The sequence below is a fragment of the Myodes glareolus genome, chromosome 8 (genome assembly GCF_982192425.1).
Source record: "Myodes glareolus chromosome 8, mMyoGla1.1, whole genome shotgun sequence".
Taxonomy (NCBI): domain Eukaryota; kingdom Metazoa; phylum Chordata; class Mammalia; order Rodentia; family Cricetidae; genus Myodes; species Myodes glareolus.
The window spans coordinates 26,087,348-26,114,898 of NC_142033.1; the positions used below are offsets into that span (position 1 = coordinate 26,087,348).

The 27,551-nt window shown below is 34.4% G+C and overlaps 1 protein-coding gene across 1 annotated transcript in view; it reads right to left on the bottom strand.

Annotated features, from left to right (window-relative positions):
- The window catches only part of Adgrl3 (adhesion G protein-coupled receptor L3), a 722,793-nt gene that overhangs the window by 13,321 nt on the left and 681,921 nt on the right, over nt 1–27,551 (bottom strand). The window contains 3 exon segments of the mRNA XM_087908936.1: nt 19,908–19,934; nt 19,937–20,003; nt 25,167–25,292. Coding sequence (XP_087765062.1) covers nt 19,908–19,934; nt 19,937–20,003; nt 25,167–25,292 — 220 coding nt within the window.

Below are 27,551 nucleotides of genomic sequence, written 5' to 3' on the forward strand. Positions count from 1 at the left end.
CTCAGGATAGCTTTAAACTTTATCATTGAGATTACTTATAGAGTTTCACCACCAGAAATATCTTATTTAATAAGTTTTACATGTATTTCTTATTTTAAAGACTCCTTCAGTTTTGGATGAAGATGGAAAGGTAAATATTAGTTTAGGGAAAAAAATTTTAATTAATAATTGACAGCTTTTCCTTATATAAGCAATTATAAATTATGTGTAAAAAATCAATAAAGCAAAACAAAGATAATTTAAATTCAGTATGTAAAACAATTTCAACATCTTGTGTAAGAGGAATAATGTTGAATATATCTAATTAAAAAATATAATACAAATAGTCACATAGCATCATTGAAAATGTACTGATATCACAGCTTGTTTTAAATTGCTTATAATGACATATTTACTTATCACTGCCTATGGAAAATAAAGAAGGACAAAGTAAAATGTTTGGATTTTTTGTTTGTGTTTTGTTTTGTTTTGTTTTGTTTTTACCAGATTGTTTTGCCAAATCACATATGGCAGACCATGCTGGGCACAATTCACAGAGTACCACAACGGCAAAGAGACCCTGACAAACAGCAAACAGTATGGTGAGGGTGACCAGGAGAAGGTCCAGACACTGTCTCACACTGATTGTTCTCTTTGATGAAGGGACATGGAGGAACAAAGGAAAACACATTGGCTGCTTTCAATATTTAAAAGATCATAAAACAACAAAAAAAAAAGAGTCCTGGGCTCCTCTTTACTCCAGAAACTGAGTTAAGCCGCATAGCCAGGGAGTTATAGACACACATGAAAAACAGACTGAGCACTTCAGTCATAAATATATGGGATCTTGAGGTGTGGAGGTCATTGTTACAGGAATAACTGAACCTTACAGACATCTGCAAGTAAGGAGTTCATTTCTAGGCCCCTCCTTTAGATTCTTTAGGTCTGTGAGTCTCAGACATGCAGTCCTCAAGAAACTCGATGGGGCTGAGGGCTTGCACAATGACTTATTTGCAAATATCTCAAAGTCACCATTTAATGGATAACTTTAAAACTTTAAAAATAATTTTCAAAAAATTCTTTGCACAGGGAAAGGAGCCATGCGGGCACACCCAGAAGGTGTGAGATGCGCTGGAATACCAGAGAACACCCCTTTTTAGAATGGGACACACATTTACACTATTACAGCTATAATCCTTCACCTCAGATTAAGTGAAAAGCAAGCAAAGAAAAAAACCTCCCTTTGATTGTAACAGAAATAGAATGCTAATCTATCACATTCGATTTAAAGGAACCAAAGAAGTCCCTATCTTGGTGAATCTTTGAGGAAACATCATTTTAAATAAGTGGATCAGTAGGGGGGTTTTATTTTGTGCAACATTTACTTGAGCAATTTTTGGGGTCTTTTTACATTCACAGAAATAGGATACTTAAAAATGCTGTGTGTTCCTAGCAAACTTTTATGTTTGTGGAAGATTTTTTTAAAAAAAATGTTTATCCTAGAAGACTTTAAAAAATGTATGCTTATTTTTTCTTAAGAGCTGATTTTTATATAATTTTAAGCAAGACAATGCACAGAGAAACCATCTTCACAATAAGTATGGTGTAATTTTTTTGTTGTTGTTTTTTTGTTTGTTTGTTTGCTTTTTGTGGCTTGCCTGGAACAACTCCTATAGGTCTTGCGAGAGCTGAGGGAGAAGAGAGATGGCTTCTGCTATCCAGCCTGCTGCTCTTTCCCTATGGCTTAGGTCAATGTACTTTTCCCTGGAGTTAATCTAATGCTTTCATCAATACTAATGCTTTGTACCCACAGTGAACTTCATGATACAGCAAAGAAAGATTTATTTCCCCACTCTTAAAACATTAAGAGTACTGAATCAAGTCTTCCTTTATCTTACTTACCTTAGACAAATATTCTCATTTCTCACAATAAGTACACAGGTATTTAATATAGAAATAAATGAATAACAGGGAAGTACTGACAATTCACAATACATTTCATAACAGCACAGGAAAACAAACACACACTGATGACTCAGGCATTTGCTTATCGGAAGGCATCTACTTCTTACTAAGGAAGCCTAAGGAAAATGGAAAATAAAAGCACCAAGGGGAGCAGAATGTAGGAGTCTGTGTGTCTGCTTCCAAAACCAAAGAAAGGCAGGAGAAAAGAAAATCGAATGTGCTCATCAAAGCTCCATAAAGTGGGACTCTCACTTGGAAAACTTAAGAGAAACTCCAGCACACCTTGTGCGTTGTACATGCTGATAGAAGGGTTGTTACAGACCGCCGGTTCCCCAAGCAATGTATTATAGGGATTGTTAGTACCATGCGGACGAAGCAGAGCATTGCTTATAAGATGATTAGCCATGGCTCCTGGAGCAGCCCCATAGAAAGACAGAGAAAAAAAAAAGGTCAATCAGGCAAATGTGCTTGATAAAAAGAAAGGAAACATTTAGAATGACAACAATTGACATAGTCTTGATTACAGGCAGGCAGCTAAACAGACTAAAAAAATAAAATAAAATAAAATAAAATAAAATAAAATAAAATAAAATAAAATACTGGCACACGCATTTCAACGATGCACATATTTGAGTAAATGGGAAAGAGTTTACGGTGTTGAGTAAACCATATCTAGGGTACTCTCTTTCCCAAGGTGTATGCAAGAATTCCCATGCTTACAAAAACTGAAATCAAAATTAAAATATATATATATATAAATCAAATCTTGCCATTCATACAAACAAAACACAAAGCTAAAGCCAGACAAAGAAAAGGTTAAAATGCCTAAAGAAAGCGAAAATTAAACAAAGATGGTCCCTCGTTCACAGAAAATGTTGAGGCTTTTCTTTTTTCACAAAAGTAAAAAAGAACAAAATGCAATAAATATGACTGAACACTCATTTGGAGAGCAGTTGTTGACACAGCAGAAGAATTTGATATTGCTTAAAATTCTATGAAAATATTTAAATTGCAATAAAAATAAAGGGCAATTACTCATTAGAGTACACCATAGTAAGCATACTAATCTGGTGGTTGAACAATATGAAAATCATATGTTATTAATTTTAAATAAAGTATCAACTTCATGGTATTAAAGAATATACATACACATTCACACATATATATTTTCCATTTTCCAACTAGTTCAAACTTTGGAATGCTAAAGTAACAAAGTGTTAAGTGTTAGCTAACAGATATTGTTAGTGTCTAGTATATTGGCACTATAGTGACAACCGGCTACCTACAAAATCAATGACCCAAAATGGAAAAGATAAGAGGAATAATTATGTTAAATGTTTAGACTATGTATGAAAATGATATGTTAGATTGTAATTTATGTCAGATGAAGAGGGTAATGCGATTGAGGAAAGACAAAAATGAATCTTATCAGGAGGTGGGCTGAGTGCATAGGTATACATGAATGAACACATACACTGTAGACTAGAAGGATATATATAATACAGGCTAATTAAATATGAGTATGACCATAATACAAACTATAGACTGGGAGAATTTATTTTTCATAAGTCTATGAGTATTTGCCATTCTACTAATCTAAACCATAAAAAAGCCTTTCAGAAATCAGCAGTAAGAAGCAAAAAATCAATATTAAAACCAAAGAAAATCCATTCAGAAACAGATAGATAATGATAAATAGACTTTTCAAAGAAAAGATTCACAAGGGTTAAGTTCACAAAAGAACTGTGATTATCTATAGGGGAATGTCTTAGATCACAATAACACTGTATTTGTACAATGAAAATGACTTCGGCAGAGAATATAGGGGAAGGGAGCAGAGAAACCTGATTGATCACATGCCATGGGTAGGAAAATAAAGTAACAGTTACTCTCAAAAAAGGTTTGGCAGATTCTCATTAAATGAAAAAGTCACCATGTCATCTGGCAACTCCATTCTTGGACACTGATTCCAGAGTGACTGGAATTCATTTTCATGTTATAATTTGTAAATGAAAATTCACAGCAGCTGTATTTCTAATAGCCCCAAACAGGAAAGAGCCGGAATTTCTTTTAACTGATGCTTAATAAGATAGTCAAATAGTCTGCCAAATATCTTACTTTCTACGGAAGACTTTTAGGCAATCAAAAAAAGCAGTCATTGCATGCTTTAAAAACTAGCCAAATTTCTAAAGATTATACTGGGAGAGAAGAGTCAAAGCCCAAATGCTACATACTCTGTAATTCCATTTATATAGATGTATATGCATGCACATACATATTATATGTATATATACACACACACACACACATATATATATATATATATATTAATTATGTAAAAGGAGAACAGATGAGTGGTTGCTAAGGATCAAAGACAGAATGAGGAGGCAAAGGAATGTGGTCATATCCTGCAGCCATAGAAATAGGAAACTATTCTGAGTATTGACTGTGATAGTGGTGGTATGACTCTGCTCTCAATAAATAAACACACAAATACTATTTAGCTACAAAAAAATCTGATGAAATCTGAATAAGCTGGGTGGATCATTGCAGATCAATATCCTGGTTGTGATATTCAGATTCACAAGATACTGGCATACATGATAGCTCCACATTGTTTTATACAATTACATACAGATGTATAATTACCTTCTAATAAAAGTAAACTAGATCTAGTTTGCAAGGCAAAACTCTTCTCTGCATATAGGAAGTGTTTTAAATGCAATAAAGGGACATTTGTCAAGAGGAGTGTTAATGTTTTGTAAATAGTTAATCTTTGTCTGGTAAGATACTGGTAAACTAACAAGTATTTTAACCATAAAAGTGAGAAACTGGAAAATTAATTTAAAGGATCATGTAGCCTGTCAATGCACTAAAGTTGAAAATATCAGATCTTTGAGTAAATAAGTCATTGTCTTCTAGACATCCTGTGTGGAATTTGCATAGAACTCCATCAAATGTTTCACTAGTTAAGTACTCAGCATTTACTGGCTGATGTTATTCTGTATGTTCATTTAAATCGTCTCTCATGTGCAATGTGAGGACAGCTGTAACTCACACAATATGTCTGCCAGAATGTTATTTTTCAATAAAGAAATACACATACAGGGCATTAATTCTTTAAAGGTAAAAGCAATGTCCTTAAGATAAAAGTGGAAATTCTAAAGCAAAAACACTTATGTTTTAGTTTTTCATATGCTTATGGTTGTTTGACACATTTACTCTATAAAATATTTTAAAAATGAACTGTATGTAAATAATGTCTACTACAGCATTCATTTTATTCCAACACTTTCAAGCCAAGAGTAAAGTTGATATTTTAAATCAAGTAATTACCCTTTATAATAACCCTAAGTAAGTATTTAAATATAAAATGAAAGATATAACTTAAAATGAACTAATGTCAAAACCTTAAAAATAGAAAAATACTCAAAGTATTTATACCCCTTCAAATACAAAAAAGTGTAAGGATTTATTCCTGCATCTCTATACCTTCCTCACACAATAACTAACAGAAATTAATTGGAAAATAAACTAAGGAGAGATCTTTTCACACAATATATTAACTAGCTTTAAATAATGTAAGATGTAGAATGAGGGATTGGAGATGGTTTAATTGATAAAGTACTAGCCATAAAAGCACAAGGACATGAGTTTAGCCCTCAACCACCCAAGTGAAAGACCAAATGCGGCAGTGAGTGTTAGCACTGGGAAGTGGAGCAGAAGGCTTGTCTCTGCAGCTGACTGCTTTGTCTTGCTAAATCAGTAAGCTCCAGGATCTATGAGAAACCCAGTCTCTAAACAAGCCCTGAAATCATATACATACAACTAATATTAAATAGACTTAGCATGTTGTAGTTATACATTTAAGAATATATACCAATGCGCGCGCGCACACACACACACACGTGCACACACAATAATAATTAAGGAAATAGAAGCCAAGAATTAAAGAGCAAAGCCTAGCTAGTAAGGTAGGGTGTATAGGAGGGGTTGGAGGGAGAAATGATGTGAGTGTATTTTAATTTCAAAACTTTGGAAAAAAAATGCTATAAAAATATTGCAAAAAGTAGCATATGTTCTGCACACACCAAACCCTCCTCCCAAAAAGATGGAAAACAGCTGAGGGAGACTTTTGATAAACTGGTTTCTCTGGCCTGCCCTCACACATACACACACACACACACACACACACACACACTCCTATACTAATATAAAAAAATCTGTGCAATAAATAATGAACAAACTTAAGAGAATTCTTTATAAACAAGAAGCTAATGGCTCACTGTTTAGTTTTTTTTCTGATTATTGTTTATCTTATAAGAAATCCCAGAATACAAGTGGAAAATGATAGATATTGGAAAAGAAAGAATTTCTGAATGAATTCTAGTGAAGCTATTAAAGCTTTTTATTACAGACAATACCTCTGCTTGTGCTCTTCCCAGAATAACATTCCATTTCAGTTCTCTGGGTATTTTATTTGATTTTTTAAATTCTGGAGTGTACTTTCAAAGCAGTTCAGACAGTAAGGCTATGAATATGGGAAGACAAGCTGAGTTCTAAAATTGGTTTTCATTTCACTTCTCGCTATTTTTACTCAGGTCCCACTAAGGGAAAAGGCTGGCCACACTGGATGAAATTCCTAGAGGTATTAAGATAAATAGTCACTGCATAATACAAAATTCTGTCTCAGCCACTTCAGTCCTGAGAACACTTTCTTAGTCTTTGGAGCTCGTCAGAATCAGTTACTGATCACAAATTGTAAGGAATGACACACATACACTGTAGGAGACTCATCTTTACACTATAATCATGAATACACATGAAAACAACTAAATATTCTTGAATAAAAATTTATAGCATTCTTTATTCCTGGGTACACAAAGCCTTTTTCCTGATAAAATGAGAAGAATCGGTATCTACAATTCACTTTTCTCTTTTTTCTGCCCTCAGCCTTTTATAGCTCATGCAGCCTTGGAGACCACGGTTAGTGGTACCCAAGTTGAGTATTACTTCAAGTGAAGGCTGCATCAGTAAGAACAAGAGTGGGTAATTGCACATGATGACCTACTATTTCACAAACAGTGTAAAGACAGAGATTACTCTGGGAATACGTTGCTATAGAAAAGATGGAAACTGTTAGTAATCAAATCTTCGCTCTGCAGATTCATCTAATGTAAAAATATCACCTCTTCAAAGCGGTTTGGTGTTTCGAGCAACCTTACTGAGTCCTACTTATTGACCAGCATCCCCTAGAGGGAGCAATCCTTTATGAAAGATGAGGATCTCAATCCACAACCTGCATTCACACGGGGGGGAGGCGATTATACTCGAGTGGTGATCAATTGTCTGTGCAGAGAGAAACATGAAATCTAAATTAGCTTGTTGCCAATTCTTGAACCTTTTAGGTGTAAACCTACACAGAACCTGTTGTCCTTCACCTTTTGGGTGCAAAGGTTCTTCTGTCTTTTCTCCATGGCTGCCCTGCCCTGTACCAGTCTCTGGTGCAGCCGGTTCCGTTTGCTTCTGGCTGTTTTCCCCAATTGATGGAGGTCACTTTGAATTCGGAAACTGTTCTCCAGGAATCTGTCTACCTTGTCTCTTTCTCTTTCCTGGAACTGACTTCTGATTTGTAAACCTCCCTTCTAGCAGCTGTGAAATCGCTGACGACGTCCAAGAAGTTCAATGTTTACAGACCATCTGTCACTGTTTTTTAGCTGAAAAGTTAAGCCTACCAGTTAGTTAGTTTGGAGACACAAATAAGTTGGTCTTCCTGGAAATGGGAGAGAGCTAACTGTGTGTAAAAGTGCTTAAGTGGTACTTTATTTTTTACAGTGCCAGGTAAAACTAGATGCTGAAGTTTTACCTGTATGTGACACATGTGGAGCTCAATAAAACCAACAACAAAAATAATTTCTCTTTAGTTATTGCAAAAGTGATAAGAGATTGATGCAGTCTATGAGAAGTGAAAGCAGTTTTGAATAGCTTTTTTAAAGGGTGATTTATTTTTATTTTATGGGTCTAAGTGTTTGTCTGCATGTAAATATGAACATCACATGCACATCCATGCATATTTGGTTTCTTCAAAAGCCAGAAGAGGCCAACAGACCCTCTGGACCCGGAGTTATAGGTAGTTGTGAGCCACCACGTGGGGGCCAAGAAACAAATCTGCGTCCTCTGGAAGATCAGAAAGTGCCTTTAACTACTGAGTCATCTCTCTAGCATTTAAATAATCTTTAAAGTGTGCTTGTTGGCCAATTTCTGATGGCATTTTTCTTGTTTGCTTCTACTATAACACTGGGTACACTTACTACTGAAATTGTTCGGGCAGAGATAAACAATTATAGAATTATGTGTTGTGATAAAATATCCATCAAATGCTAATTTTGGTAGTAACAACAATGTTCCCAAACAATCAAAACCAAAGTAGCTGCCACAATTCAAAGGAGGAAACAAAATTTAAAAAAAGCTGAAATTAGGCTAAGAATAAAGTAGCTATCTAAAAATGCTCTTGACTTAATCTGAATTCTGGTTATTACCTCCTCATACCTGTATACTTGCTGCAGAAATGAGATTTATTTCTCTAGCAACATAGGCACTGATAGAACAGGGGATATGTTGATGAGAACTGCCTTCAAGTTCTTCATAGTTAAGTGTGAATGTGTAACAAATAAACAACATGCAATGAATAAGACTTGGTCAGAGAATTAAAGTCATTCCCCAAGGGATGAGGATAAATCTTGATAGGCCACAATCAGCTGGGTTTGCAATCTAGGAAATAATCAAGAATATTAAAAAGTGCAATAATATGCTCCAATCAAAAATATGATAAGGATCTAAGGTTGAATTTCAACATATGCATAATAATCCAAAAAGTGCCATTCCTTCAGCCTTTTATTTCTGATTCAAGAAAGATGAACAGCAAATAGGGTTTTCATGTTCTATGTGGAACAATTCAGAGAAGTTGCTCTTAATGGTTATTTAGACAACCAGAACCTAAAATCTTGGAAAAATAATCATTTTTAAAGGGTAATTCATTTTCTTCTTTATGAATTCCTGAAGATGGAGACTGATAACAATGATTTTTGATACGAATGAACTTCTAATGGTAGGATTGGAAGCCCTGTCATTTCAATAGACAGTTTTCCCACTAAACATATCATCTTTTTCCTTCTGGCAATGGAGTACGTGTTCTTGTATTGGGACACCTGGATGACACTGTAACCTGGGCTGTTCGGTATGGTGACTGTAACTGAGACTAGAAATCTAAAATCAGTATGCTTTCAAACTGTGAAGCAGGAGACAGATCCGAGACAAGATGAAAGGCTGGATCTCTCTTGAATGCCTATTTATCATTCAGAGAAATATTTCAAACAGCATTTCTTCTTGACAGCAAGCTAACAAAAGTATTCTGATAAGCTCTTAAAATAACTTGATTGCTATTCTGCACTGTGCCTCACACTTCTGATTTTAATGTGCTTATATTTTTATTTGATCACCAAATTTGGAGGGCCAAAAATTTTGTGACTTAAAGTTTAATGATTCAATAAAATAAGAGAATATAATTCTTCCTCAGGAACCGCAGAACAATAAACTTCAGTGTTCAGCCTCTCGTTATTTATAGTAAGGATGATGAATATTCTGTTTATCCTAATCAGTTTTACCATGATAATTCTTTTCTTTCACTCACCTTCCATTCTGTTCCATTCCATTTTTATCTTGTTTGAACATATAATTTTTTGGGTTCAAGGTCATACATGACATTGGTAGTCTCACTTATAGATAATTAAATCAGTGATGATCAAGGATTTTTAGGATCCCTTTGAACCCAAAAAGTTTTGAACAGGATATAAGATTGATCTTTCTATTTAGGATCTAATTCTATATTAGTTCACTAATTTTCTCCCACATACTTTTCAATAATTTTTCAATTATTTTATATTAAGCTATAATAACAGTGTAAAAAGGCAGATTTTTACTAAGAACCTTCTAAAACCAGAGAAACGATCCAAAGACATCGTCTATCTTAAATATTTTGTTTACTCCTTTTACTTTTCTCCATTACAAAGTAGTAACTGTACCCTTTCTGCCCACCTGCAAGAAGACAATGTGATCATAGACCTTTTCAATTCTGTAGGGTTATGGTATGGAATAGACAGATAGCTTTTATATATTCAAGATGAAGTTGTTTATTAAGAAAACAACTCTTGTAATCTGCCCTACTCCCTTAAAATTGTATAGAATAACTAACAAGTTCCTATTTTTAATACTTTACTTTCAACAATGAATGAAGTTTCAAGGTGTCAAAGAAGCAATATTTTGTTGAATGCTCATTTGTCATTTTTTTTCTAAAGTCATAAATTGAACACCTGACATCTTGATTTATCACACTGTGCACTTTTAATAGCCAACAAGTTTGCTGTTAAATTTTAATCAACCTGCCTATTAAATTTCATTCAAATGGTTTGGAGATACTGCAGCTTCTTTTAATAGCTAATTCATTTGCTGGGAATCTATTAAGATGGATTTCAATGACACATTTCCAAAGTACAGAATGGATTATTGTTAGTTTGATATAAAATGAAGAACTCTGCTTGCCTAGTTGTACCCTCTTCTTTAATACTGCAATTCATACTTTTCATTAGATCATATCTCAGCCCTTTTATTTTGTCTTAATTGGTTATGTCCAGACCAGTCAGGCTTTCTGTACCCGATATTTAGAAGTCCATGGGTCAATGTGTGCATTACGTCTATGTTACAACACATCACTGGGACACTGTCTGACATGTTCTTATCAGTTCACATTCCCTGGAGCAACACAGTTGGTCAAATTCTTGCTGACACTTAGTAGAGTCAGACTTTGCAATTTGGTACCTCCTGTCACTTCTGTCCTCTGTAATCCACATTGCTAGACATGTCGCTGATCATAAAATTTCTTTTCCTAAACTGTCTTGTTTTGTTTTGTTTTGTTTTTTTAGCCTGTTTGTTCTGATTTTATTTTTTGTCTTTGCTTCTAAATTACTGAATTTTATTTATTGATGTGTGGCTATTCCTTATATAATCTGGGCATTAACCTCTTTCATATATACTATTTATGTTTTATTTTCACATTTCTCTTTTATATATACCATTTCTGTATTGTAAATCTAAAACAACCTGTGCTTTCTTCTAAAGATTTTAAAATTCAGGGTTTTTTTCCTCATTTGCTATTTTTTTCCCACGTTATCAGATACAATGCAGTGAACATGTTGCTGATGAAGAAACTGATGTGTTAGATATTTAGTGATGACTTCAAAAATTAGCGGGGAAACATTGCATCACAGAGTCTGGTGGTGGGATTGGAACTCGGGATTTTCCATGAAATTCACTGATAGCAGAGGAAGCAGCGGCTTTTAGATGTGATGAACCTATGTTCCCTTTGGATATTCCCTTTTGTTTTGTTCTGTTTCAGCTAATTTCATTACTGCTGAGAGGAAATGTCACTGGGTAGTCCTGACTGCCACTCACAATTCTTTTGGTTTGGTCACCTCACTGATGAGCTAACAGAGGTGTCCTTCGTGCCAGCCAGTCATTCCCTTCTAAACCTCAGGCTTTGTGGTCAAAGCTTGTTTTTGCCTGTTCTATTTAGCTGCAAATTAGGATTGAGCATTTACAAAAGAGCCCACTGAGACTGGAGCTAACAGGGTGACTTTCCTCAACCACAGAAAACAGCAGAAAGCCTGAGTTCCTTCTGAATAAAAAATAACTTAGTAAAAAAATATATCTGATTCTAGTATTTGTACATAATGAACTGATTCATTTTCCGTAAGTAAAATTGTTGATAATCTGCAAATGGCATGTAGTTAATCTCAAAGATTTAACTTGAAATTGCACATTTTTGCCAAATGAAACTTAGGAAACAATGAAAGTATCACTTCCTAGTAACATATAATAATTTACCAAAATCAAAAACATAAAACTTCCAGTATAACTCAATATTTTTGGCATTTTAAATATATTATATAACATATAAAATCACTTTCAAAAGGTCCACTCTTAATAAAAATTCAACTATAAAACTGAAAGCAATACAATGCATGAAATGTATATCTAAAAAATAAAATATTCTCTCTTGTATGTGGATTCTGGATTTCAACATGAGTATGTAGATATGTCAGTGTAGGCAGAGGTTAACAAATTAAAGAAGGGACCAAATTAAAGAAGGAGGGAAAGAGGTTTTGAAGGTGGGGGCCAAATGTGACAGGAACTCGGTGCGGCATGATATAAGGCACAGGATATGGATTAGATAAGGAAGTAAGTAAATTAAAGGAAAACAATTCTTTTTGAAAATGGCTATAATGAAATCTGATATTGTGTATGACAATTTTCAAAAGTATGTCTGACATAAGAATTGAAGAAACGGGAGAATTTTGACTCTTCTATTTTGGAGACTTGTTCTACATACTACCGTAACCTACTACATTCTATTTAGACTGAAAAATCTAACAACAACAACAACAAAAAATACTATTTTTACTTCTTTGTTTTTTAAAAGACAGAGTTTCTCTGTAGTTTTGAAGCCTGTCTGGAAACTAGTTCTTGTAAACCAGGCTGACCTTGAACTCACAGAGATCTGCCTGCCTCTGCCTCCCCAGTGCTGGGATTAAAGGTGAGCACCACCACCACCTGACCTGTTTCTATTTCTTTAATGCAAAACTGATTCTCTTCCTCCCATCCTTATATCCTCTCTAATCTTTCTTAATACACAAATGACCTCCTGCGGTTATATATTTCCTTTTATAATAATCCTGGGTAATGTGCTATAAAGTAGCCACATTTTTAGGATGAAGAATTATGAAAAAACATGATGAAAAAAATCATCAGAGAATCTAGTAAACATTTACTTGGTATACTAAAAATTAGATTGAGCTAGTGAAAATGTAAGCCTTTGTTTACAAGAAAGTCATTTTAATTGGATACAGTATAATTATAGGTATAACAATTTATTCCTTTTCTAGTAGTATTTTTCCTAATCAGATGTCACCTTTCACATACTAATTTTTGATGTGCTAGATTTAATCCCTGTTTACTTCAAAATTATGCCTAGATGTCATTTTGGGTAATTAAAAATAAAGGTCACTTAGAAATATATGCTTGAAAGAAATGTATTTATTGTAATGTGTGGAAGGCAGAGGCTTCTGGGAGAAAGTAGGTCTGGGACCATGCTCTGCTCTGGCTGTTGCCTGTCTTCTGTTTCTAGGAATCATCAAATAAACAGCTTCTCCCTTTCTCATGTCCTCCCACAATGCTGAGGTCTGTCTGGGTTTGAAATCAATGGAGCCAGTTTACTTTGAACGGCAACCTCTGAAATCATGAACCCAAATCAGTCCCTACTGTTCTTCTTGGATGTTGCACCACAACAATAAAAAGTTACCCCAGAATTTATGGGTGTATTGTTTCCATTAATGAAAAGAAAGCCTCCATTTTCTACATGAATTCTCCACATAGCTCAAAAAAAAAAAAAAGGCTTAAAACAAACAAAAAACTCAAACTATGCCTTTAGAAAATTCTGCTAAATGCAGTAACATTTCAAATGTAAGTAAAGAGGCTATGCAGCACTTACATTAACAACTTAGCAAACTGTGGCGGGAGTTTAGTCCAGAAGAGAAACGAATAATGCAGTAAGCTGAGTTGCCACTGGTAGAGAACTCCCCTCATAAAGAGGTCTGTGAAAACTCTTTAAGTAATATAATAATAAGAACAAATACAAACTGCTTGCGATTGTACACTTTCTCCAGGGGACTGGATTTTATGAAGGAGCTATATTACAGGACGAAGGTGAAGAAGAGGAAACGGGTGCTGAGGATCTGCTCAGAAACACATTCTCTCTGGCTTCTGCCAGGAGTTAATAAAACACATAGTTTTGCTCCTGTCTGAAACAGGTCTGTGATGTATTATTTCCTTTGGCCAGTGGAGGGGTGTTCATTCTGATCACCTCTGGCCTCCTTAAGCCAGGGATCAGAGTAATTCTAGGACTCCTTTGTCTGACTCAGTTTCTCACATTTAAAATATGTAGTTACGCTGCACTTGGCTATTTTTATGACAGAAAATTGTTTGCTAACAGAGAATTCTTTATTTTATTGTACACTTTCAGGTTCTTATTGATGACATACACAAAGGAAGAAACTGACATAGAATGTCCTCATCCCCATAGTAATAGAAATGACAAGACTCCTAGAATAAATATAATAGCAGAAAAGCTGAGTTATGCCCCAGAATACTCATTTGCTCCTCATAATGCTTAGTGTGTTAAGCATTCTGTTCTGATTTATGAAGCTATGCTACCCACTATAAGCAGATTATTAAATCGTTTTGCAAACTTCAAAAGTCGATGTCAGATTATATTAGTAGCTGGTTAATATTTACAGTGAGTGATTTTATAATCCCTCGGAACTGCAAGGCTTTGGGGCAATATCACTTATTTTATGCACATAAATCAAATCATATTTACTGATATTAATAAAGTGCACTGAGTGCATGTGCTGTTTTACCCTAGTAAGTTTAATTTATATAAATCATTAATCACAGTCAAACACCCCTTACATTTGTTCATTTGCATTCACTTTAAAAGCATAAAAACAAAATATGTTTAGAAGCCTGAATATTAATGAGGTAGCAGGTGATTTATTGTGAAGTTGCTTCTGCTTCAGTGGCCAGTCTCCTGAGAAAGACAATAGGGGCTCTGAGAAGACATGAGTTAAAAACAGGTCTAGTCACATCCCTGCTCTGCTACAAAATGGTTATTTAGCAGGGTTGGCTGAATTGAAGTAGTGTTTCCTAAGCTTTTAGAGGGTAGCATAGGGCTTGGAAGAAAACAGGAGACAGTATTTGCCTATATCATGAGATAAGAAAGGAAAAGATACATTATCTTTACTTGGTTGATACTAAAATATAGCTCTAAAGCAAAATGGAAAGCAGGAATAGCTAGATGTAATTTACATTTTTTTTATAATTTAGAACAGACAATTCAGCATAATTATTGACTTGTTTATTTACTATTTATTTATTTCTTTGCTGGCTAGCCTCAAGCTACATCCTTTTAGGTAAATTAACACATTTTACTTGGCATTTATGGAACTGACTCATTCACCCCAACCTTTTCTGGGCAATAAAAAGGAAAGGAAACCCTGAGCAATAAACAGTGAGTTTTAAAGTCTGGTTCTTTGAGACATTGGCAAGAATTAGTTTCATTCCATTTAGATACTTATTCCACGGACTGTGAGAGAGGAATCCCTTTGCCAGAAGTCACTGAATTAAATGTTGTTACTCTTAGAACTACCGTGAGTGGCAACAGAATTAATACTTGCAAATGCCTCCCTGGTGGCAATCTTTCCCCATTTCTCCAGTAAATACTGTTAGCAGGTCAGTCCAGCTTCGAACAGGTTGGTAGCTATGTTCTTACAAATCTATGAACATAAATAGTGTGTTATGGGCCATCATAGATTTACTGACTACATACATGTATTAAGAATGTGTGCAGATTGATACAACTCTGGATCCCCAAAAGAAGAATCTATATGCAAGTGCTACACATGTAAACAACATTCTTTTCACATGAAACAATTCAATATGACTTCAATAACTGTAGCCTTTCTGCTCAGGTCTCCACATAAAACATTTAGATCTTATTAACTTTTGTGGCAGCTTGACAAAATTGAGGTAGAAAAAAGTAAAGGAGAAATAAGAACCTAGGTCACTAGCCAAGTCATTTCTCTGTAAAGGGAAAAAAAATCTTTTTCTTTCTAATTCAGAAGAACCTTGTTTTTGAAATTACTATGGGCCAGGGTTAGAATTGGGGGCCCCACGACATTGGAAGAGCTAGCATGAAAATCTTGGTTATAAGGAAAAATGTTTGAACTCAAATAAATAAACAATAGAAAAACTAAGTGTGATGAGAGTTCCAAAGCAGAGATGGTAAGCAGGGGGTATGAATGAGAAGATGACTACACTCCCTTCCTACTAGTGCCAGCCTACAAGGGTGAAGAGCAATTTGATTTCTTCGTAAATAGCCATGGGAGGAGCTGGGGATGAACACAGTCTCATAGCCTTCCAAAAAAAAAAAAGTAAATATTTAAGTAAAGCAGTAAGCAAAGCCTCTAGCTGACAGTCAAGTCCGTGGAAACACTGGCTTCTCTCAGAGTTACTCTTGGCTGGACCCCTATGCCCACCATACAGCTTGTCTAAAGGCTCCCCTCCCAGTTGCGAAACTGCCATAAGAAATGTTACTTTGGTAGTGCTCCTGGCTGCAAGAATCACAGATATGCCAAGGTATGAAACACTATGCTGAAAACATGGGGAAGAGAAGAAAGGAAGAAAGGAAGAAAGGAAGAAACAGAAAAAGAACAGAAAAAGAAAGAAAGAAAGAAAGAAAGAAAGAAAGAAAGAAAGAAAGAAAGAAAGAAAGGGAAATAAAGAAAAACAAAGAAAGGAAAAAGGAAACCTTGGAGATTTTTAGGGAATATTTATGGGGAAAAATCACGAATATAGATAGTTCAAGTACATGCCTACATGAACATTATAAAAAGACTGGTGGTCAAACAACAGCCTTTCAAAGTAAGACTTTACATTGAAAATTAGCAATACAATATTCAGGGTTTTATATCACACCTAGGAATAAAGTTCAAATAGCAATCAAGCTTGTTATACTGGGAAATCTTAAAATATAATCTGATAGTCAATATATACAATGCAACAAGTTGATTAAGAAAAGACTATCTCAGATGGAAAAATAAATTAACAAAACTCAAATACCAACCAAAAATAGTAAAAATGTCTCTGCTCTGTATGACAGACTCCTCATTCTTAACAGATCCTAAGATACTGTGATTGTTTGAAAGAACATAGGATAAGACATAAAAATTTATAAAATGACACTTCTCTGACATAATGTGTAGAAATATGATTTGAAAGAAAACCTAAGTTAAAAATAAAAAAAATATATCTTGTAGTTTCCAAGCTTCAGTACACTTAAAGCAAAAAACAAAATGTGCAAATCTAAGATATGGATTAAGAATTTCTAAATTTTACAGCTGGATCTAAGAATGAGTGGGAGGTTAGAATATATGAAGATGCAAAGATGTAGTATCTATGATGTTTATTTTAATGGTAGAGGATATAATCTGTAGAGTACACAGATGTGATTTATTGTATTGCTGAGGTGACTGACGTGTTTATCTGGAAATATGAATCTTGGATGTCACATACCTAAATATGTTACACACGCCTGAATGCAGGGAAGATATGATCCTGGGGAATAAGACAAGATTAAAGAAGGAGGTTAAAAGACTACCTTTAGATATATAAGAAGAAGAAATAAAATTTCAAATTATTCTAATAATTTGGGGTTTAAAAACATAATGGGTGAACTGGTGAAGGTCATCTGAGGCTCTATTTCTAGTGCAGATGCTCTTTGGTAGTTGATGAATATGGGGGCGAGGGAGAGCCGCTTCTCTTTAACAGTGTGACCTCTTGAGGGTTGCTTCACGCCCCTAAGGATAACCCCATACCCATGAGCATATGATCAGTATTAATTGGACTATGTAACTTAAAACAATAAAAATAAATAAATAATCCAAAGACATAAACTAAGAGGAAGATGTGGCAGGTGGTCTTGGAGAGAGGTGGGAGGGGAATGAGGGATCTGATTGAGATTCATCATTTACATGCATGGAAATTTCAAAGAAAAAAAGTAGATGAAAATAAACTGAAGAATTCCTCAGTTGGGACATTTTGGGGGGGGGGTTGTCACAGGAAAATTAATACAGGAAATGAAGAAAAGCCCTGTGACTTCCAGCACCACTAATATTGTGAGTTAAAAGAAGAATATATATCTTGAAAAAGATCACAACCTGAACACATGCCAAATCAAACACTCACGTTCACCCTTTCCCCTAGCTCATTACCAGAGTGACTTATTCAAGTTATAAGAATATTAGACTCTGCAATTAATAGCTTCATTAAATATCTTCAGAATAAGAATGTTAATGTATAGACTAACATAAAATCAGCCAATACAAAAGATATTCATTTTTTAATTTATTTTGATTTGGACCAGTACTACATAGATCACTGTATTCAAAATTGATGAAATTTGAAGAGATTAGGGAGAAAGAAATAAAATTTATATTATGTAATGTGTTTGATTATGTGTTTGAGTTCAATGTCACAAAATAGCTCAGTAAAGCATTCATTACCAAATATAGTATATATTTATATACTATATATTTATATTTATATATATATATTATATACTAAATAATAGTATAGTGCCTTTACACTAAATCTGATAACATCACTAGCTAAAAATATAAATAATTATCATGGTGTGTCTGTCCTCACAATAGGCTAAAAGATTACATATCGCTAAAATCCTATTTTCTCAACTTTTCTAAACAAAAATTATCTCATGGCTGCTGTGATCTCTGGACTCTAGATACTTTGTCAGGATCTTACTGGAAAAGCTAGTTTTCTTTATAGGATCAAACGGCAAAACCTCTACAGATGGCATCTTTCAACAGCAAAGAACATTGGTCAGACAGGCAGCAAATTAATGTCAAGGTCATGAGGCATGAGTGGTGACTTATGGAAGAGAGTGTGGAAATACTGAGGTTTCCACACGTTTTCATGAGCGTAAGCTAGCAAATAAAAAGTTGAGAATGAACAAAGTAAGAATGGAGCTGTTCCATTTTAACACCTTGTCTTGGGTTTGGATGAATGTTCCCGCTCTCTTTCCTTGTCATTTTGTAATACAGGCAATTCCAAGTCATTACTGATTACACTTGCTATTTCAATGACTCAAACACATCCAAACCTCAACAAGGTCAGGGTAAACCATGCATGTTGACCTCAAGCTCAACTCGCATACCATTTGTCCTACCACATTATTTGTAACTATTTGAATATGAAACCTTTGATATGAGGCTATCTGGAGCAACATCAGAGTTCATAATGATAAAGCAAAATAGTTGCATAATCTGCTTCTAAATAGCATTGCAAAACTGGCTGAAAAGAGACTGATCAACTTATTAGACATTAAGACAGGAACAATGGTAGTATCAAAAATAACTTATTTTCATAAAAATGAGAGCTTCAGGGATAAAACTGCACTGTTAGTACTTTCTGACACTCATTTCAAACTGTACTCACTTATTTCTAGGGCAGCCCAGTTATTTCTAATCTCCCTCTTCTCTCTCTCTCCTCCTCCCTCTCTCTGTCTCTCTCACACACACATACACACATACATACTGACATGCACACTCACGTTCACATATAAACACAAGAGAGAGACAGAGAAACAGAGAGAGATACATAGAGATTGATTTTTTTCGCAAACAAAATGGCAAAGTATGTTAAGTTGATTTCAAAGCCTAAATGGTGATTTTGGAGCATCTCAATCCACGAGTGTTCTATGAACACCCCCTCCCCATTCATAAAACATTATAAGCATTATTTTCACTCTAGAGATTTGAACATCCAAGATTCTCCGGATATATGTTTTGATACTAAGGTTAATTTTATCTTATCTTGCCTCAACGATGTATTAGACAGTATATTTAACTTCCACAAAGATGATGAAATCACCTTATACCTGGGATAATTGCAACTCTATGATGTTTAGCAGACTACATAACCATATAATTGCCCATTTTCACTGCTTCCAGGGAGGCCTAACAACTCACCAGTTTATAAAAGTGGCAGATGATTAGGAAAAGAAGTTTCTCGTTCTATAATTTCTCTCATAAAAGATTTCCTGAGAATTCAGTACTAAAAAGAATCTACGAATAATGGAATAGAATGCTGCCCTCACCAAGGCTCAAACCCTTACAATATTTCCAGTACAAAGAATGTATATATGTAGCAATGCATTTAAGAAGTTCCTACATTCTTCAGAAAAGCAAGAACTACAAAACATCATTCCTAAGTACCTCTGTTGAGTGATGCAGAGCTGTTATGTCTCCAGTGATGAAGGATGACTCTGACTGCTTTCGGACAGTATCATTCCACATTCTCCGAATTCGGCTCTGAATTGAGAAGGAAGAAGGAGGCAAGACGCGTGAGAGAGAGACTTTCTTCACACATCTTAAAGTTTCTGTGAAAGCCATATGAGGTCTCTGCTCCTAGCTTCCAGCAAAGAAACATTTCTCTACACTTGCAACACAGTGGAACGAGAACATCAGACATGAACTTAGTGATGCTATTTTCTTGTTATTAGCCATTTTCATAGATGCCCAGGCCATAACAATTGAAACACGGATAATGGAAAAGGGAAAGTACTATACTATACCAGTGTAACGAAGTTAAACACACAGAGATGCGTACTCTAGAAAACTTTAGTTTCAAAAGTAAATCAAATTTAAAAAAAATCAGACTCTTCTAAGAGTTTGGTAACAAAAAACACAAAATGCTATTGAAATGCTACTAAAGGTACATTTTCCAGAGGTTTTTCAAGGAAACCAATGACACTTCAGAGATTACATACCTCCTGGCTTTTCTTTTGAGGAGTTAAAGTAGGTATCTCAGCTGTATCCAGCACTTCACCGTAAGAAGCTTTTAGAGATACCTGAAAAGTCTTCCATTATGATTTTTATTTCTAAATTCAAATATCTAAGAGGCAGATCACTCACAAAGAAAGTTTTAGTCTGAGGGAGAAGTTTTCTCTTTTACAGTGTTTTGCTATTTTATTAAAATATTGATCTTCTGAGGAGGAAATAACGTACTTCCAGAGGATGTTCCAGATAGAAAAGGCTTAAATAGAAACGTTGGTGCTACTAATAGTGGCCTCAAACTCACAGGCTAGCCATGTACCTGATAGTTTGAATAGTAGCAGTGATTAGTCTTAGAATATCTGACAATTGTGTCAGTCTTAAAATTCGGTGAGAAGTATTCAGCCATGTTGGTATATAACACCAATCTGAGAGAAGATTGGAGTGCAGACACATGCATATACAGCAAAACTCAACATCTTCGACGACATCATGTCTTAGATTACAGAGGTGAAAGAAACAATTGTATAATATCCATACAATAAGATACCACTTTACTGAATGGGATAATAAAGGACATAATGCAGTAGAAGAAGAGACAATAATAATAATTCAATGAAATAAAAAATTCAGATTTGGTGAGAGGCATAAACATGGTTTAGGGAGATGTCACTTGGTGGAGAAACACACTGGGGACACTTTGTTTCTCATTCTAAACGTTGGATCAAAGGGGGTTCATTCATTTAATATGCCCACAGCTTCATATTTATTATGCACATCCTTTTCTTTTTAAAGACTTATATCTTAAAAAGTGAATACATCCAAATACAATACAATAAATCAGGAAAGATAAATAACAAAACTATCACAGGTTGATCAAAGTGAATAGTACATTCTCTTGTTCCATAGTATAAAATCTCCCTGCATATAGTCCTATAAACTGATGTTTACCAGATTTCCATATTATTAATCTTTTGTAAGTTATAGTCAGAAGGAAGGAAGTAAATGATATCTGGAGGTGAGGAGACCTCTAACTCTTTGTTTTGACAGCCACACCCCTCCAAAACTAGTTACTATGTAATATTTTTTTACATGTGGATAATATCTTATCTCTTTTTTTTTCTAAGCCATCCCTTCAGCTTTTCAAAATAATCAAAACAAAATCTAAATTTGCATACACTCACCAGTACTTTGGGATGCAATTCCTGTGCTCTCTTATGACTTTATCCCATGATTCCTCAGAACGTCAGGTTTCCCCAACCTTCCTGAGACTTTTGCTCGCTATCTAATGATATTCTTTCTATTCCTGAATTTGCCAATTTCCTTGGTCTCAAGTTTTTTCCCACCCTAAACTATGCTTCCTAAAATCCCTTCTCTGATAAAGAATACTGTTTAGATGTTGACATAAATAACAACCTCAAAAGAGATCTGGAACTGTGAGTTCATCTGGAGACGTCACATAACTTATTTTCCTCCTCAGCAGCTTTCAACCCTGAATTTCGTTGTGGTCTGTCTGCTAATAAATTCTTGGTTATCAACATGAGAATTAACATCCTAGATTATAAGGGAAGATATCTTTAAATCATTTTATCCCAAGAGTTTCACAGATTTATGCCATTAAATAGGAAGCACTTAGTAATCCAAATTCAAAATTAAAATACATAGAAATTATTATTTTAGAGATTCTCTGATGTAATGTTGTATTTCTAGGCCCAATTTTTTTTTTATAATGGTGAAAATTTTGACGTTTTCTTACAAAAAGTCACAATTAATACTGAACTATCTATTTGCTTTTAAAAGGATTTTTTAGACTAATTTTTATTTTATGGGAGTTTTGCTTGCATGAATGTCTGTGTGTCACATGTATGCAGTGTCTGCAGAGACCAGTATTGGAAATTGGAACCCTGGGAAGTGGAGTTACAGGAGGCTGTTACTTGCCATGTGGATGCATGGAATCAAACTCAGAGGAGCAGTGAGCACACCTAACTCATGAGTTCTATCTCCACCCTTATTTTTTTTTTTATTTTACTCTGACAGAATGTATCTATCACTTTTGTAGGGGCATATTGTCACAAATAACAAAAATTAGCTTTATACAATATACAAAAATAATGTAGAGCTATGTTTTAAACTGCAAAGGTGAATAAAATATACAACTTGAAATATATGTGACATTCTACCCTGTAATAGGGACACTAATAAATCACAACAGCCACCAATTTATTAAACACCTACGACTATTCTAATACATTAGCTTAATCATGACAGCATGCGAGACAATTACTACTGCTACCATTTTGCACATGGGAAAGCAGAGTAAATCATATTAAAACCTTCTTCTGACTTGCAACGCTGAGGAAATAGAATCCCAATTTGTGGACCACATAATGAGATACTATATAATAAAAGGAAAAGAACAATATAAGAAGTTCATTTTTTTAAAAACCACGACTGGTAAAGGGTAAGCTTAGGATTTAAAGCACAGTGTTCTCATCCAAAAATTTTACTGAACTGCATTACCTGGTCTTTTTCTTCAAAGGTATTGGCAGATATCACACCAGTCTGTTGTAACTCAAATAAAATTCTTGTGCATTATATTTTTATAGTAATATCAGTAAAATGACTATAGAGTGATCAGTAATGAAGAAATAAAGTGGAATGCAGGCTGAGTCCAATCAGGCTGGCCAATATGCAGATTCTCAGTCATTTTGTTTTAAAAGTGGTTCAAACTACTACTACAAAAGGGGGAGGGGCAGAAGTTATTTGGTAGAAATAACTATTCATAAGACGGGGAAGTTGCTTGAAGCATCATCCTGGTTTGCTTATTCTTCTCAAATGTCTGACGCACAGACTGAATATTCCAAATCTCACACAAATCTCTGTTCACCTAAGTGAACACATCTTTCAATACTTAATTTGTGACTCTGAAACCCCAGAACGTTATGAAAGTAGCAGATCATATTTAAAGTGCTAATGACTACACAGCATGTTTGGACTAAGTTTTACGATTTGTGGTTATTAAGATATTTAAGATAGTCTGATACATTTTGAAAGTTACAGGATCTTGTTAAAATTTAGTGAGGAATATATTAGATTGATATTAGATGTAATGTTTTATTTGCTAAATAAAAGTCCATTAAGTTAGAAGATAATGTTTATGGCCAACTTTGATTTATGAGTTCCAGTGCTAGCTAGGTCTTTAGATCTGTAGTCAGATGATGTGGTTAAAATAACCAGATGTGTTTATTTGCAAATGATTTTTTAAAGGCAAAAGGAACTGCTTATGTAAACTTAATTCATTAAGCTTTGTAAATAAATCCAATGATAAAGATATTGCTGGAATTGCAGATTGGGGGTCCATTGCTTGCCCATCATGCATGTGCAACAAAACTGGTCTGACATATACAATTACAAAACATTGAAACTGTACTTATCGCCTTAATTTAAGTCTTCCCCCAGAACAATCTAAACCTTATCATGTTTGCTATTAAATCATGGAAGATTAGTCTGCTAGTTCCAATACAAATTCACTTATGACTCACACAATCATTGCAGTCTTAGTAAATGACAAACACTTTACCTAAAAGCATATAGTGTTCTTAGGGATAATTTAACAATGTTTCCTATGGACTGGTGGGGAGGGGGTAATGCCATAGACATTTTATGCCAAAGATGGTTTAGTGGTATTCTTAAATGCACTGGATCATTCAATTTTCAAACACATAACATTGTGTGAGCTACATTTTTTTCCTAAGCATGCCGCTGTTTGAAACTTTTTCTTTTACATTTTTACTTCATGTATATGGGTGTTTTGGTTGCACATACACCTGTACACCACATGTATACAGTTTCTGCAGGGACCTGAATGGGTTTTAGATCCTTTAAGACATGCACCACATGTGGATGCTAGCACTCAAACCTTCAGGAAAAGCAGCCAGTGCTCTTAACAGGTGAACAACCTTTCCACTACCATATATCATTTATATATGTTTTTTACAGTATGCAACTGAGAATTATTGTATCCATTTAAATCTCTAAATATTTAATATTTAATATCTAATTTAATTAGATATTAATTAGAATTTAAATATCTAAGACATTTGTGAATCATAAGTATAAAAAATATAACTTTCTGTAAATCTCAGTTCTAGTAGCAAATCTTTCTGTTTGCAAATCTCTTTGTCATTAATAATTATGTGGTTTTAGACCGTACATTTTACAATCTAAACATCTTTATTTCAATTTTTCGCTTGAACGTCCCATGCATGTATACAATGTATTTTAATTAGATCTGTTTTCTACTCCCTGCTCCAGCTTCTCCTAGACCTCCCACCATGCTCCCTCCCAAAGTCATATTCTCGCTTTGCTGTTGTTTTTCTGTTTGTTTTCCTTATGATCCCCTGGGTCTAATTACTGCTGCCCTTCACTCAAAAGGGTCTTGGACTATTTACTGGAGCATGTGCCACATACGAGAGTCCCCATCTTTGAAGAAAACTGACTTTCTCTTCCATACCAGCCATTATCTGCGGACGGCACACAAGTTGGACAGGAGTCTTATAAGCCCCACCCATATTCTGTAGCTTCCATAACACAGTCACACTGAAACAAAACTCTTGATGTGACAAACATATGTGTTGGGGTGATCGGAAAATGACTAAAGGAAAGATTATTTCACCTCAAGGAGCCAGCTGTTTTAGTTACCTGTGAGCCTGTGGAGTACCGTCCTGGAGTTCGAGAACCAGATGTTTTCCCTGAGCCAATCGAACTCTCCGTGCTTTTCCCACTACAGCAATGCGTGCGCAAGCATTTCCCATATTCTTTCCGTACCTAGCCAATGAAATGTTAACTTTCGTTAGAGCTTTATTGATTTCAGCTAAGAAATAAAGTATAACGTGTATTTGAGCTTTTATTTTCAAGAACACATTTTCTAACTCCACATAAACAAAAACTGTTTATCACCTTATTCTAGTACAAAATAGTAAAATTCATGTTGTCAATCTTAAATCTCATGCTGCTGTAATCTTGGCAAACGCACATGCTGTATCAGTAACACCCAGTAGTATTACCTCGTAATTCAAAGACATTGTATTTGAAACTTTCAAGACACTTAACAAGCTATTAATTTTAGAGCATGACTCATTGGTGTAATGGTATTTTAACTATTGTTCTTTAGATTTAAAAAAAATCTGTGAGAAAGTTGAAAAGAGTGAGGTAGAGAAACCAAGAGACCAAAGAGGAAAAAAAGATTTAATATTTCAAGACAGAAAATGGAACTGTGCTGAGTTAAGCATGTCATTTAAATCTATATTTCTTGCTCATATTTATTCTAAGGTTAAAATTTGAAGAAAGCATAAAACACTTGAAATATTTTAATATACTTCCATAAAATTGTTTTCAATAATTTCACAGAAATATAGCTACTCTTTTATTTTTAAACAGCCCTGGAGAATAAGTTCTTAATCTATAAAAGTACTGAGGAAATAAAGATGAACATCTATAATTTGTGTTTTCAAAGTTGGGAATATATCAAGAATTTTTGGATAAACTTGTGTCATGTTTAAATTTTTATTACTATAGATTTAACTGAACAAAATATGAAAATAATTGATATTCCTACTTGTCAAAAATAATATAACAAAGGGACACCTTATCATACTTATTGTACACATATACAATCACGTGATGATGTGATATTTATACTTAATTGTTAATCCTTTATGTAAACAATTTCACTAAATACATAATTTCTACTATTTATAACAATGTAGCATTCTGGTGTAATTTCATTGAAAATAAAAAATTAAATATGTGATTTTAAAGAAAAATTATTTAGATTCAAACTACATTCTGGTTTCTTTTAATAACTCACTTTGTTTGAATAGTTATTATATAATAGAAATGGTATGATAGATAATCCTCACGGTCAGTGTGAATAGATTTAAAGTCATCAGAACACACCAGAGATGTGTCTATAGGGTCCTTTCCTGAGAGGTTTGACTGAAGAGGAATGAACTAGAATGAAGCCCCCTATGTGATAAGACATGTAGATATTGTTAAGATTTGGCACTCATATCAGTTTAATAAAGTGATTATTGGTCAGTAGCCAGGCAGGAAGTATAGGCGGGATAACCAGACTAAGAGAATTCTGGGAAGAGAAAAGGCAGAAACTCAGTCATCAGTTAGATGCAGAGAAAGCAAGATGAGAATGCCTTATTGAGAAAAGGTACCTCGACATGTGGCTAAACATAGATAAGAATTATGAATTAATTTAAGTTATGAAAGCTAGTTAATGATAATCCTGAACTAACAGGCTAAACAGTTTATAATTAATATAAGTCTCTATGTGTTTCTTTGTGACTGAATAGCTACCGGATTAGATAGGAGAAAAGCTTCTATCTACAGAAGACAGACAGTACCACAGGCTGAAGCCCAGGACTGCATACAAGGACTCTGCTTTCTGACTGAGGACCTGACATGGACAGCTATCTTATACTCCCACAAGCCTTCACTTCCATGAAGAGCTATGTCATCTTGAACTGTGGCCAAAATTAATGCTTCTTACTTAAGTTGCTTCTGTCAGTTATTTTGTAATGAAATAAATTACTTAGTATAAGTAATGAAATGTAAGGACATAGCTTTGAAGTTGAACACTTGCTTAGTGTGAACCCAGTATCCCTCCCCGCCAAAAAATGAACAATGACAGAGAAACAGAGTGAAACCAAGTATCAATGAAGAGTGCCCTAGTGGGCATAGGTGGTGAGGACCAAATAAGACTTATCAAAGATACCTATGAGACAGCACTGAAAACAAAGTTGAGAATTATTCTGCTTTCAAGATAAGGTTGAGAAAGGATAAAAACAAGGGAGAAGGTGGCATCCTATTTTAACAGTATGTTACAAATGAAGACCATTTTGTTAGGATAGTTATTAAATTATCGATAGAATATCTGCTTACTATTCATTATTCTTAAAATAATATGGTAATAATTTAATTACAGTTTCTGGCAGCTTTAAAATAATCTTAAACAAAGATACTTGTGATATAATAGTTTGAAATTTTGTATTAAATATGTGAATCATCTTTAAG